The sequence below is a fragment of the Akebia trifoliata genome, chromosome 7, assembly GCF_017979445.1.
Source record: "Akebia trifoliata isolate Shusen 1 chromosome 7, ASM1797944v1, whole genome shotgun sequence".
Taxonomy (NCBI): domain Eukaryota; kingdom Viridiplantae; phylum Streptophyta; class Magnoliopsida; order Ranunculales; family Lardizabalaceae; genus Akebia; species Akebia trifoliata.
Genome location: NC_141381.1, coordinates 22,839,958 through 22,854,959, shown reverse-complemented (window position 1 = coordinate 22,854,959; position 15,002 = coordinate 22,839,958). Strand labels below are relative to the sequence as shown.

The window sequence follows — 15,002 nt, the reverse complement described above, 5'->3', positions numbered from 1 at the left end:
TGGAATTTAGACATACATTGAAAAATCTCTTCACTTATTTCTTTATATTTAATTGGAGTGTAATAAATAAAAGTTAGGGTGCCAATGACATTTCTCAATTTTTAAGAAAAGAAAAATATAAACTCATATTCATAAATTTAGAAAAAGTCAAGGGCTATCTAAAAGTAGTTGAGGAAGTCCAACTATTCAACCACCATACTCAAAACCGCCACTGTCATTTTCATTGACAAAGCCTGACAAAAGATAAAAATACTCTGCTATTGCGCTCTGCACCTCCTACATTTATTGCCAATCAAAACTTGCCACGTCACTCCATTTTTTTCCTGTAAAGCTTTTTCTCTTTGTTATTTTTCTCTTTTTTTTTCAGAGAGAGAGAGACAGAAGACCACGTTCTCTCCTCATGTTCTTGTCGGAGAAGAAGAACAGTAGCGGTTGGATCACAACCGTCAAATCAGCACTAAAACCCTAATCTCTCATATCTCCATAATCGTTGGCAACCTTTTTTATAGGGTTACAGGTTGCCGGAAACTGAACCCTGAGCGTTGACCAACGTTTAATGGTTGATGAGTCAAAACCCTAAAAAAGGAGCAACCTTTCTTTGATTTTTCACCCTTTTTAGTTTTAATTTGGGGATTGAGGGTTCTGGTTTTCTAGAGAGAGAGAGAGAGAGAGGAGAGAGAAATGTACGTGGTGCCTCCTCCTCATGGTTCTGATCATGGCGGCGCTGCGGGAGCTAACGATGGGTCGCTGGCGCCAATGGTTTACCAGACCTGGAAGGGGAGCAATGTAAGTGGAGATTTCATTTCTAGGGTTTTGTTCCGTTCATTCATGTCGGGTCTTTTCATGTTGAGAATTAGGGTTTTTATGAGTGAAATTATTATTTTTAATTGTTTGGTGTGTATGAGATAAGGAATCAAGAGGGAATTTAGGATTTTCCCGTATCGTTCTTTGTGAAAAGGACGATACGGGATCTTTGGCTCTAAGATCTGATTCTTAGGGTAACCCTATCTGTTGGATTTTGTGTTTATTATTTGTATAGTATAGCAGAACAAGAGACCAATTTTTTTTTTTTTCTTTTTTGCTAACTTAATTTGTGCTCTTGGCGGTGTTGAAAGGGCTGAAAAAGATTCCATTTTGTTGTTACAAACCCGTTTATTTTTTTTTTTTTTAATTTATTTATTATTAATAAGAATTCCTTGTTATTGGGCTTAGACCCATAACTCAGTTGGTTTGACACATTGCAAAGCAACTTTAGGTCGTAGGTTCAAGTCCAGCTTACCCATCCCAAAACAAAAGGAAAAAAAGAATTCCGTGTTATTAGTTCATGATCAAAAGTTTGAATTTTTTTTATTTTGTATATTTAGCGTCCATTTTTTTTTTTTTTTTTTGAAGTACAGTTACTAGAAATCAATCCATGTAGAATGCAAGCTGTCATCTTGATCGTTGCAGATTAGCAGTAATCCATCGATTTGGCAAACAATTGACTTTTTTTTTTTTTTTCCTGATTGAATTATCATTTTTTACTTGAAATCTTCTGCTTTAGTTTGTTCTCACTTCAAAATTGTGCATCTTATAGGTGCTCCAGAGATTTCCCATGAGTTTGGTATATTTTTGCTTTTGGTTTTTTTTTTTTTTTCTTCTTTTTTACCAGTTATTGCAGCAAGTAACTGAAGCACTTTAGTGTTTTCTCTTAGTAGTGCTTTTACTCCTTTTTGAAGTTCTTGAATGTGTGATTAAAATGCCATTCACTTAATTTCAGTTCGTATACTGTTGGGAGTCTAGCTTTGTGCCTCTTGCCCCCATCACAACCTGCCTAGAATTTGATTCAGCCAAACCAGGAATGACTAATAGATTTAGGCGTAGTTCTTCTTTTAAGAATAAAAGTAGCAGTTTACTTGAATATTTTCTTTGGCAATGTCACGAAGTGTCTACTGATTTTGTTCCAACGATTCATCATTGAGATTACTTTTTTGTGTTATGCAGATATTTTTTCTTCAAGGGAGGTTTATATTTGGACCAGATGTAAGATCACTGGTGCTGACTATATTCCTTATTGCTGCACCTGTCACAGTTTTCTGTGTGTTTGTTGCCAGAAAATTGATGGATGACTTTCATCACCACCTGGGAATATCAATAATGGTGGTTGCTGTGGCGTTCACAATATATGTGAGTATTGTATATTTCTGAATCTCGTTGAATATATTTTTATCCAATCTACCACATGCTTGCAACTTTGTTTTTGACATAAATTTGTTTACCTTAATATCACAACAAATTACACTTTGCATGGAGTAGTTGATTTTTTATAACAAAGCTTCGATACGTCCAAAAAAAAAAAAAAAACAAAGCTTCCAAACAAAAAATGTCTAATTTGATATTGCTTTCCCCCCTTTGAAAACATGTTCTTCTATTTCATTTCTTTGGTAGAAGTTTGTCTGCTGGATATCTGAGTGGCATTGGTGATAATCCTAACGTTCTACTAAGTCATTATATTCCATCCTTTTGAGAGTGTCATTGATAAACCTTATGAGTCACATGCTTTTATACTTCTTTAGTTAGCCAAAGGGCGCTTTGGGGAAGATCCACCCCGTAGCAAGCCCCGAGGCTTACAGTATAGTCTTGTTGATGCTTCATGTTCTGGTGTACATTGTCTGACATTAACATGTGTATCTATCCAAATTACTCAGATGTGTATAATAAGGAATGTACTGTTGTACTGGATGCTATTGATCTTGCATTTGTTATCCCAGATGGTTGTTCACTGTAAATGTGTTTTCATGCATCTTTTAACATATCTTGAAAAATCACTTCTGTTATGTTGGATAATTTCTTGAACTTCCTTTCACTAAATTTTACAAAAATTGTCCAAACTTCGATTTTTTTTCCCTTGTCGTCTTGAAAATGTTAGAACCTTAATTAATGGGGGCATGTCTTTAAATATAATTGAATTGACTAGAAGAAAAAAACAATGAGAGAAGGATTCTTCAGCTGATCCAAGATATTTGGATTACAGCTGTGAGAATAATGATGGCGATGAAAGGTACTATTAGTGATTATTTCCTCTCGTTCTTTCCGGAAATGTCATAAGTGTATACTTATTGCTCATCTTTTCAGTGGTGCTGCACTTAATGGGAGGTAGGTGATCATCCTCGTCATTGGAGCCTTGTCCCCCGAAGAGTTTGTGGGGGGTGGGGTGTGCCATAAATTTGGTCTTAGTTTTACATACTCTAAAGCCCTTGATCTCCAACACATCTCTCTACCATTTCAGTTTTGTATCGACTCCTTCTCTAGTCTCGTCAACTAATAACTACATCAGTTGCAAATAACATACACAAAGGTAGTTTCTGTTGAATTTGGGCAGTTATTTCATATATAATTAGAGCAAGAAATACGGACTCAAAATCGATCCCCGATGCAAATCAATTGAAACAAGGAACTTGGTTGCTTCATTTCCATTTGCTTACACTAGACACAACCCTCTCCATCATGTCCTTAATTATTTCAATGTGTCCATTTTGGACTCCAAGTATGATCAGGTTTTGTGTTTGGGAGTAGAATTTTTACACTGGCTTCAAGCCTGACATAACTCTCCTTTATCTGGAATTTGTACCAACAATGTGATGTAAAGGAAACACTACACAAATCATCCATGTTTTTATTAGGTCACCCACATGACTCTGGACAAGATTGAGTGGAGAAACAAGATTCATTCAGCCAAGCTCAAATCATGAGATAAGGCTTCCATGATGATTTTTTATTATAACTGAGTTTATTGTAATTTTTAGCATTATTACATCAGGATTCAATATGTATTTCTTTATGATAAAGTTTGTTCTTTAAATGAGCCGATGGGGATTCAATATTTCCTTCATGGCCTTGCAATTCTGATTTGAGGTGTCTTGTCCAAGTTTATATCATTGATTATTGACCTATTTCTGTTGCTTGGAACCACTGTTATTTTTAAATCCATAGCAATCGTTTTCTATTATATTTAACACTGACTTTGGTCAAGAATCCATCTAGCAGTATTATTCATTGAGTATTTGTTGTGTCCTTAAACCATTAGCTGGGGACTAGCTATGTGCCCGGACCATTGCTTAGTTTAGGGCTGTCAACGGATAGATATCCGATCGGATAGTGCTATATCCGAATTCGAATCCGATCGGATATCACTAACCAAGATTCAAATTCGAATTCGAAAAATATATCGGATATCCGATAACATACGATTCGATAAAAACCCTACAAAAATTAGATTCATCTGTACCATCATCTTCAATCTGTAAAAATCAAATCGATTTTTCTAATTTTTTCAAAATCTCAACCTATTTCAGTCTTAAAATCAAATAAAATTTGATTTTTTGAAAAAAAATGGTCTTAAAATCAAATAAACTTTAATTTTTGAAAAAAAATGATGAAAAATTCGAATAAAACATCAAATATTTTTTACATCAACTTGAAGAAATTGATTTTCAAAAACTAAATCAAGATTACTTTGATTGAGATTGAAGTCGATGGATTTTGAAGGAAAAAAAAAGGGTTTTACTCTGTGTGTGTGTGAGAGAAAGAGAGAGAGAGAGAGAGAGGGGAAGTACCTACCTTGATGATCGTCGGCCGGAGAAGAGTCTGGCTACGGAGCTCGCAGTCGCTCAGTCGAAACGACGAAACCCACGCTGGTTCTTGCGTTTCTGTTGAGACTTAAGAGAGAAGATAAACATTGTTAAATTTAATTGTGTAACATGAATACACAAAAATATATATATATATATATAATAATTTTTGTTGTGTTACATGAATACGTAACACACATATTTAAATCGGAGCGGATATTATCGAATCGGATTTCGTAACATCCGAATTCGTATCTGAATCCGAAAATTTCGGATAATATCCGATTTTTCGAATTCGAATTCGGATTTTGGCTATCCATTGACAACCCTAGCTTAGTTGGTGGACTTACTGCAATGCAACTATGAGAGTTAAGGGATCAAGTCTTGCTTAGCCAACAACCAAAAAAAAAAAAACACCAGAGAAACTACTCATTCATGCATTTGTAGTTGTGGCATCATCATAAACATCTCAACTTAATTTGGTAAACGTTATCTTTTCGATGGTGCTAGTTTATCACAATAATTTGTGCTTTAGATCTGATTTTGAAGTTAGAACTTGATCGGTGTGTTTGATTTACAGGTTTTAGGTCTTCTTCTACTTACCTCTGGAAGAGATCCTGGCATAATACCTCGTAATGCACACCCTCCAGAACCAGAAAGCTATGAAGGGAGTGCCGATGTTGGGAGCGGTCAAACTCCACAGTTACATTTGGCTCGCATGAAAGATGTTGTCGTCAATGGGATCACTGTGAAGATCAAGTACTGTGATACCTGCATGCTATATAGACCTCCTCGCTGCTCGCACTGTTCAATCTGCAATAACTGCGTTCAAAGATTTGATCACCACTGCCCTTGGGTTGGACAGTGTATTGGGTTGGTAAGGGGCGACCTTTTTCTTAAAGCATATGATGTATTTCCTATATGTTTATCATAACTAATGCCCTCTGAGGGCAAAGTTAATTGCAAATCAGAAACAAGCGGAATATTTTTAGCATTAAGTTTTTAAAAACCGACAGTGGTGATTGTATTTCCTTGATTTTATGAATATATGCTGATTGTATATCTCTAATCAGTACTATGTTATGATTCTGGCTGCAGAGAAATTACCGGTTCTTCTTCATGTTTGTCTTCTCTACAACTCTTCTTTGCATATATGTATTTGGGTTCTGCTGGGTGTACATAAAGAGAATCATGGATGCTGAGCAGACATCAGTCTGGAAGGCAATGACCAAGACTCCTGCGTCCATTGTGCTGATAATTTACACTTTCATATCTGTCTGGTTCGTCGGTGGCCTCACAGTATTCCATTTGTATCTCATCAGTACAAACCAGGTAACAGTCTTCACAAGTAAGGATTCTCTAGATGACTTAATCGTTGTTTTGATTCCTGGATTTTTTGACCTTTTTGTGTGTTCTGGCAGACTACTTATGAGAACTTTAGATACCGATACAATCGGATAGCGAACCCATATAACAAAGGAGTGGTAGAGAACTTTAAGGAGATATTCTTCACCAGCATTCCTTCTTCCAAGAATGAATTCAGGGCAAGAGTGCCACAGGAGCCTGTGTTACCACCTCGCATAGTTGGTGGGGGTTTCATTAGTCCAAACATGGGAAAAACCGTGGGAAACATAGAAATGGGTAGGAAGCCGGTTTGGGGAGGAGAGGCTGGGGTATGTGATTTGGAAGGCCGGCTGAGCAATGATGACGGCCTGGACAAGGATGGTGGGTTTGACAATGTGTCTCCAAATTTAGGCCGGACCATCCCTATCGAGGGCACAGATGGGCATGGTGGAATACACCCCAGACGCTCTAGTTGGGGCAGGAAAAGTGGGAGCTGGGAAATATCGCCTGACGTTCTTGCTCTGGCTTCTGGAGTTGGGGAATCGAATCGGCTTGGCAGTGGTGGCACAACAGATGGGAATCAATAATCTAGGCTGTACAAAGAACAAAAATGAGAAAGTAAAAAAAACAAAAAGATGTGATGGGAGTGGGGTACACTTTGGGATCTTAGATCTTCGGTCATCTTCCACGTTATTACTCCAAGGTACTGTTGTGCTAGGTGGTGGCTTGCAAGGGAGAGGAGGTGTTTGGGTCACATTGTATTTTCTAGGAAGGATTGGTGTGCCATTTATGATATGTTTCTTTACTTAAGTGTTGTTTTTTGTATTGTATTTTATGGAAATGTGGTTTAATGATTTGGTTTTGGGCTTCCTTTATCCTTTCTAGGGTTTGTGTATACAGGATTGGTTGGTTAGGAACTATGTTTCTTCTGGTAGTCAGTGAACACTTTTTACTGAGTAATACATGGGGCTCTCCATATTTAAAATAAAATTTGGGTCAATTTTAGCTATTCCTTGACTAGTTATGTGCCTTTGTATCATGATTTATGCATGTGGTATAGTGGTAATCTACCAGTATCATCTCCTTCAGATGCCGCTAAGGGTGGTGTCCATCTAGGGGGGGTTGGGAAGCTAAGGTCCCGTTTGATTCAGCTGCCTGAATCTGTTGTCAGCTTCTGTTGTTAGAATCTGTTGTCAGAAGTTGAAATACTGAAAAGTTTGTTTGTTACAACTTCGTAAAAGTGCTGTGCTGTTGACTAGAATCCGGTAATTATTGTTTGATACAGCTTCTAGAATCTGCTGTTTAGGGTAAAATGACCAGAATACCCTTAAGGTTGATAGAACACTTAAAATGCATAAAAATTATCAAAATACCCTTATAAATATATAATTACATTAAATATATATAAATATAATAAAATTATATAAAATTTTTTAAAAATAATTGTATTAATTTTAAAATATTTATAATTCAAAAAAAAATTATAGAAAAATTTATAATTCTATAGAAATTTCGGCAGCATCTCCTCTTAAAAATGGACATATGAAATTTTCTTGATAAACAAAATACCTGCATAATATGTAATTCAACATTCACATTACATCATATATACATAACATATCCACATCACATCATATATACATAACACATCCACATAACTTCTAATTTACATTCTGACATCATTTAAACATAATAATCATAGTTAATATAATAAGTAAAATTGAAATAAATAAAAACATGAAAAATATACATCCAACAAATGCATACAAAATATATTTTTCATTCTTCTTATTTGACTCCGTTGCTTTGCACAATGTATAATCAAATAGAGAAATCAGGAGGCAATGTCAGGCTATTCTATAGATAGCCGGAAAAACGCACAGTTCTCAGTCCCACGATGAGGGATCCCTATGTTCTCAATCTTTGACTGTACAGAGTACAATAATTGATGTGTGTGTGTGCGTGTGTAAGATAAAGAAAAATATTCATGATTCAAATATTCAAACTTTAAAACTTAATTAGTGGCGATTCAGTTCAAACTTAAAAAAAAACCATCATAATTCTACAACATCCAACAAACATGATTCAAATATTCAAACTTTAAAACTTGGTGAGACTGCCACTAAGGACTCTTTTGCTCAAAGCTAAAATCCAATCCTTATTCGAGCAAACCTTACATTATGAATCATGTTACCATTATAAATTCAGCCCTTATTGGAATTTCAGAAACTCTTGAAGCTAACCATTGTAATGCATGACTATTTAATTCAACCATGAATATGTAAATAATAAACACACCCACATAATAAACCCTTAAGAAACCCAAACCCTACTAAGTGATAAACACACCCATATGAAATTTCCATTGATAATAAATACACCCATATGTAAATAATGCTATCATTAATAATAAACACACCCATATGAAATTTCCATGTTTATAGGGTTAGAAAAATCAAACCAAATTAAATAAAATTGATAAAAAAAAATTCTGAAATTTGCACAAAACTATAATCAATTAGACCATAAAATTGATAAAAATAAAATTCTGAAATTTCCATGTTTAGATGGTTAGAAAAATCGAACCAAATTGATAAAAAAAAAATTCTGAAATTTGCTTAAATAACAAAACTATAATCACGTAGACCCTAAAATTGATAAAAATTTTTTTTTGAAATTTCCATGTTATAGGGTTAGAAAAATCAAATCAAATTAAATAAAATTGATAAAAAAAAATTCTGAAATTTGCACAAAACTATAATCAATTATACCCTAAAATTGATATAAAAAAAATTCTGATCTATGTTTAGATGGTTAGAAAAATCGAATCAAATTGAATAAAATTGATAAAAAAAAATTATGAAATTTGTTTAAATAACAAAATTATAATCAACTAGACCCTAAAATTGGTAAAAAAATTTCAGAAATTTCCATGTTTATAGGGTTATAAAAATGGAACAAAAAATCTCGTTTGATGCAACTGTTTGTCGAGAGAAAAGAGATGAAATTTGCACAAAATAATAATCACAACTATAATCAAAGTAACCCCTAAAATTTAAAAAAAAAAAAATCAGAAACTTCCATGTTTATAGGGTTAGAAAAATCGAACCACAAGTCCAGTTTGATTCCGCTGTTTGTCGAGAGAGAAGAGACAAAGTGGAACTCCGGCTACACGTAGATCTGTGCGTGGCTCGACAGAGAGAGAGAGAATGCTTCGCGACGGAGAGATCTGTGCAAGATCGAGGCCGAACAGCTGTGTGAGAGACCATGAGATAGAGAGAGAGAGGTGTGATAGAGAGAGAGACCGTGAGATAAAGAGAGAAGTGTGATAGAGAGAGTGAGAGAGAGAAAGGTGAGATCTGTCGAAGGTTATGTCGAAGAGAATAGAGTAAAGGGGCAGTGGTAAAATCGTCTTTTCACTTCAATCGTTTATTCGGTGTTTTATTCCCCGGCAAACGCGATTACAAAAACGTCTCAATCGAGCTTCTCCAATTTGTGTTTCCAAACACAATTACAAAACGCAGATTTTAAATGCCGTTTCTAACAAATGGTAATTACGAGTGGAATCGTAACTTTTCACGGCAAACGCAGTGAAAGCCGCGTTTTGAAGGGGTAACAAACAGCCGCTAAAATTCTTGGTGTTGGAGAATTTTGGTTGACCATGGTTGGATCTGATCACTGCAAAAAATTTGAACTTTTTGACTATTGGAAAAACATAAAAAAAAATAGTATGTATGCAAGGGTACTTTTGGTATTTCGTTCAGTCCAATGAGATGATGCCTTTTGTCTTCTAAAAATAATAGGTAAAGAAGAAAGGGTGGACTGGAATCCGAGGTCCCCACAGATGACCATTGATTTGTATATAATAGAATCTAATCAATCATGTTTCATTGGCATTTAAATCTACACAGTTAACCACCCCAAATAACCCCCAGGCTCTTTTGAATTGGTTTTCGTTCATGAAATGCAAGAAAATACCAGAAGTAATATCAAAAGCCTTCCAATGCAATAAATTCCCTCATTAATGGACACAGTTGATTAGAAACCTTTACTCAAGTTTTTCAACTCTCTCTCTCTCTCTCTCATGCTTGTTTCCTGAGACAGATGAGTTCATCCAAGCTTAAATGAAGAAGTCTGGTGGAGTAGGTGTTTTTCTTGATTCTTTCTCAGTTTTAAGGAGTTTGCTTATTCATTTTCTTCAGGTTTTTGTTGCTGGGTTTCTTATCTTGCATAATATATCTCTGTTTTTGCTGTACTTAGGAGATGGGTTTATCTGGGTTTTAGTATTTGACACATTTCTCATAATTTTTTTTTTCCTGCTTTGGGTAATGGGTTTGTGTAGATTTATGTGATCTTGAAAGGGTTTGGTTTATATTATTTGTTCAGAGTAGGTATGTATAAGAACCAACTACAAGAACTAGCACAAAGGAGCTGTTTCAACCTCCCTTCTTATGGATGCACTAGAAAAGGACCTGATCATGCTCCTAGATTCAAAGCTTCTGTGAATTTCAATGGTGAGATCTTTGAAGGTCCCAACTATTGCACCACACTAAGACAAGCAGAACATTCAGCAGCTGAGGTAGCTCTCAATACTCTATCCTCAAGGGGTCCTTCAAGATCTCTAGCTTCAAGAGTTATTGTAAGTTCTTTATAAATCAGACAAAACTGATCATTTTCTGCATTTCTCCGATGATTGAGGGGATTGATTGTAAATTACCAATTTTTTTTTGTTATTGTTTCTTCTTCTATGGTGGACTCTATAGGATGAGACAGGAGTTTACAAGAACTTACTCCAAGAAAGTGTTCATAAAGCTGGCCTAAACCTCCCTGTTTACTCCAATATGAGATCAGGGCCTGCCCATTTACCTATTTTCACTTGCATTGTAGAGATTGCTGGTATGAATTTCACTGGTGAATCGGCAAAAACTAAGAAACAAGCTGAGAAAAATGCTGCAATGGCTGCTTGGTATGCTTTGAAACAAAGTAAGCTCAAATTTCCATAGTTTTCATAAATGGGTGTATTTGTATTTTTCTTTCCAATGGTTTCTTAGCATGATTATGGCACTTTGTTCAGTGACAAAGCCAAACTTTGGTTCTACATCACAAACAATCAAAGAAACTGAGAGCAGTGAAGAACAAGGAGTGATTGTACAAGGGCGCTCTCAAATATTAGGCCTGAAGATGAAAAGAAACCAGTAAAACAAAGGGATCAGAACCAAAGAGGAAAAATGGTGATTGTTTCTTCCCCCTATAACTTCTATCAGTATATCCCTCCAGTCTATCCAACCCAACAACAGAACCAGCAACAGAATTGCTTCTTAGCTCTTCTTCCTTCACTTCCTCCAACAACTTCAAAAACTTTGCCACCAACTTCATCAACAGACCTCCACCACCCATCTATGTATAATAGAAGCAGAAGAACCCAATTTAATATAAAAGAGATCTCTCCTCCATTGGAAGAACATCATAAGGATGAAGAAGAATGGCTTCATGGGAAATCAGATATCAAAGAGAAATACACTGAGAAGGACACCAACAATGCAAATTCAAGTTCTGTTATCAGGTCAAAGCATACTTATAAGACTGGTGCCCAAAAAACCCAGATCAGAAGTAGGCCTATTGGACCTCATCCAAGAGTTCTTAGGGCCAGTGGGGTCCACCATGCACACAGAATGGCCCCAGCAGTTCATATCAGATCAGTGATTCCAGTCTGTGCAGCCCCACCACCTATGAGATCATCATCATCAAATCTTCCAACACCTCAAATGAAAGAAATCTTAAGTTCAGTCTCCTCTCAAACAGCAGAAGATGTCTCAGAAGCCATCTCAAAGTTCAACAAATTGAAGATATGAAAAAAGAATATATTTATCATCTATTTTAATCCATAATTATCACATATTCTGCAAATTTTGTTTGATGGGTTTATACCTAAACTTGTGTTTTTGGCTTTTGGAATCCATGATTTTGTCTCAAGGATTGTTTCTATGGTGGAGTTCGGTTACAAAGATGTTAATATTGTTCCACTTGATATGCATATGCTCTAAAAGTTCGAGCAAAATTAAGAGAGAGAGAGAGTTCCCAAAATCTCCCATTGGCATGAAGAAAAAAGAGACATTAATTAGGGAGATTCCATTGCTACACTAACTTTTGCTAACAACACTCCAATTCATATGTAAATTAAAGGTGTCAATGGGTACCCAATTACCCGATGTACCCAAAATCGATTAGTCTCTTTTGGGTTTTTCATTATGGACCTAATCAATTTTTGGTCCGGTTCTGGTTAGCTATCTTAAGGATCCGTCAAGAATCGAGTCTCCTTTGCCTACCCAATGAGTAAATTTTTTATTTAGAACATTTATAATAAAATTATTAGTCTATTAAGTATTAACAAAGAGATATATTGAAGTAAATAAAAATATAAAGACTTGTCTTTTTTTTCTTTCTTTCTCTACTTGGGCATTCGTTCATTTTTATACAATTTAAACAACTAATTAATGGTCCATACCATTATTTCCTTCAATCTTATCCTCAAAAGTTTGATTTGCTTAAACAATTCATTGTTAATCTTAACTCTCAAATAGGGAATTATAAGTTAAATTGTTACATTAATAAATAATTATTTATTGAGACCAATTAATTGCACACCACCCATCACCAATTGCACTCCATCACTTAAAAAATTCCCCTTTGCACTTCATTTGAATGATTCCATTCCGAAAATAATAAAAAATATTGCACTCCTTTTCTTCTTCATACCCTCATAAATTATTGTTAGTTTAATCATTTTTATATAATCTAATCTATGTGCAAATACCACAAATCCCTTGTAATCACCATGTATCCGGAGTTATAAATCAAGGAAGGATTGGTTTTGATGATTTTATCGTACTTAAGAAACTTGTTGGAATCGAAGATGAACAAACCCGTAAATTATAAGATAATCATAATGAAGTGCAATTAGTAAGTTAAAATCGATTTTAATTATTAAAAATAAAAATTAAAAAAAAAACATTTTTTTTTTAATGTTAAGAGTTCAATCAACGACTAATGAGTCCCTTATTTATTTTATTGGATACTCATCCTGTTTTTTCACATTTAAACAAATTTGATCTATCTTGGGTATTCCACGGGTACCCGATAGGTAGTGGATATGGGTATATGTGGAACTGACCTGTCGACACCCCCACCACCACCATGGAATTAATATACATCTTGCGGTGTTGTTAGCAAAAGTTGGTGTGACAATAGAAGCTCTCAGTAATTAAGATGTAGAGAGAGAGAGAAGAACATTGAATGCTTTCTGGAGAAGAAACAGATGCAGTGATGACAAACACAAGCGTTATGGACGGTCTTATCTTCTACATTAATGCTCCTCTCTCCCTGGCCTTGGCCTTGGCCTTGATCAGGGACGGACAACACATTTCTCTTTCCCTTTTTATTAGTTTATGTTTATTACTGTACGTTATTTCAAATATCTGAAAATTGAAAATAGCCGTTGCTATATTGGAAAATTTCTACAAACAATGGGAACAGATATTGGAAAAATCAGTCTATTCCGAGCCTTTTTGTTCATATAAGACAAAATACATTATAATTTTATGAGTAATTTTATATATATATATATATAGGGAAATATATATAATATGGTAGTAGGCCAGATTGATCTGAATTAAGTGTTATTAGACCTTAGTCCGATCCAAATTTAATTAATTGACAACTTTTGAGCGCAACACTATATTTGCAAGCTCTGGATGAAGCCCTTACCTTTGTTTCTTTTGGGCCGGCTCAATAAAATGGGCCTATGGGCCCTACTTGCCATCATGGAGAGAGTATTTCACTGGGCATTGGAGGAGAGAGACCCCAAACCTTACTATCATTTACAATATTTTCTCCACTGATGATAAAATGATGTGCTAACACATACGCGGTTTGTACATGACAGACATGGCAAGGGCATAGAGTCATAGATCTTTTTTCCTTATGTATCCCGAAGAAAAAGATATAGGTTTTGTTAGGGGTGCAACTTAATTCGGTTCAAACCGAGAATCGAACCAAAATAATATAAATATTTTAAACCCTAACCCTCTATTTTCTCTCTCTCTCTCTCTCTCTCTCTCTCTCTCTATCTCGTCTTTGGCTTTCTGCGGCTATGGCTGTGGCTGCGATTGCAGCTGCGACTGCGACCTTGACGTTCAACGGTGTGAGCCCCGACGGTGAGAGCGGTCGGTCCCTCTCTCTCTCTCTCTCTCTCTCCTTCGTCTCTAAGACCTGCGATTGCAGATCAGTGCATTTCTCTCCCTCTCTCTCTCTTCTCTCTCTCTCTCTCTCTCTCTCTCTCTCTCTCTCTCTCTCTCTCCTTCGTCTCTAAGACCTACGACTGCAGATCAGTGCGTTTCTCTCCCTCTCCTTCTCTCTCTCCCGTCTTTATCGTTTTTGTGACCTACGACTGCCGACCGTGCCTCTCTCTCTATTAAGCTAGAAAACAAATTCAGAGAGATGAGAGTTCTCTTCGATCAAAAAATGAGTGAATCTGTTGAAAACCCGTGGAACCGAACCGAACCAAACCGAGTTAAGATCGGTTTGGGCTGGTTCGGTTCTAAATTAATTCGGTTCGGTTTTGGTTCTCATATAATAAAATCGATGTTGGTTGGTTCGGTTCTGATTTTACTCTAAACCGAATCAACCCGAACCAAGTTGCACTCCTAGGTTTTGTGCCTTTGCCACATCATCAACATATAGACCACGTACTTTTTTCACGACTCTATTTTCTCTCTCCAAGCTCAACACCAACCTTTTATTTTGAATCGTGATAATTTGACCTTTTTTTTTTTTTTTTTTGTATGCACTTTGACTTGGCAATTCACAGAACCATAAATCTTTGTTCTTGTGTATCCCGAAGCAAAGGATATATGATCTATCAAGAAAGCGTACAAAGAGCATCAGATTATCACGATTCTTTTATTTTTGCTACTAAATCTCTCTTTTAGGTAGATTTTTGAATGTTAATTTTTTTTTTTAAATAACACAAATAATGCTTCGCATTAATGT

At 35.6% G+C, this 15,002-nt stretch overlaps 2 protein-coding genes across 3 annotated transcripts; both read left to right on the top strand.

Moving 5' to 3' along the window:
• Positions 1-354: 354 nt before the first annotated feature.
• On the top strand, positions 355-6,824 carry LOC147398421 (DHHC-type zinc finger family protein). Of its 2 annotated transcripts, XM_086447609.1 has the most exons (6): positions 708-786; positions 1,984-2,022; positions 2,094-2,166; positions 5,191-5,487; positions 5,709-5,942; positions 6,032-6,824. In XM_086447609.1, exons 1-6 carry the CDS (start codon positions 716-718, stop codon positions 6,539-6,541), a joined length of 1,224 nt encoding a protein of 407 aa, XP_086303735.1. In that variant the 5' UTR covers positions 708-715; the 3' UTR covers positions 6,542-6,824. The 2 variants fall into 2 exon arrangements, with proteins under 2 accessions (XP_086303734.1, XP_086303735.1); XM_086447608.1 differs by having other exon boundaries at positions 355-786; positions 1,984-2,166.
• A 2,917-nt stretch (positions 6,825-9,741) lies between these two features.
• Positions 9,742-11,983, top strand: LOC147398420 (double-stranded RNA-binding protein 3-like). The gene is given in 4 exon segments (XM_086448977.1): positions 9,742-10,593; positions 10,718-10,937; positions 11,029-11,147; positions 11,150-11,983. Coding segments are annotated over 4 exon segments (1,242 nt in total). The 5' UTR covers positions 9,742-10,347; the 3' UTR covers positions 11,807-11,983.
• The last annotated feature ends 3,019 nt before the right edge of the window (positions 11,984-15,002 follow it).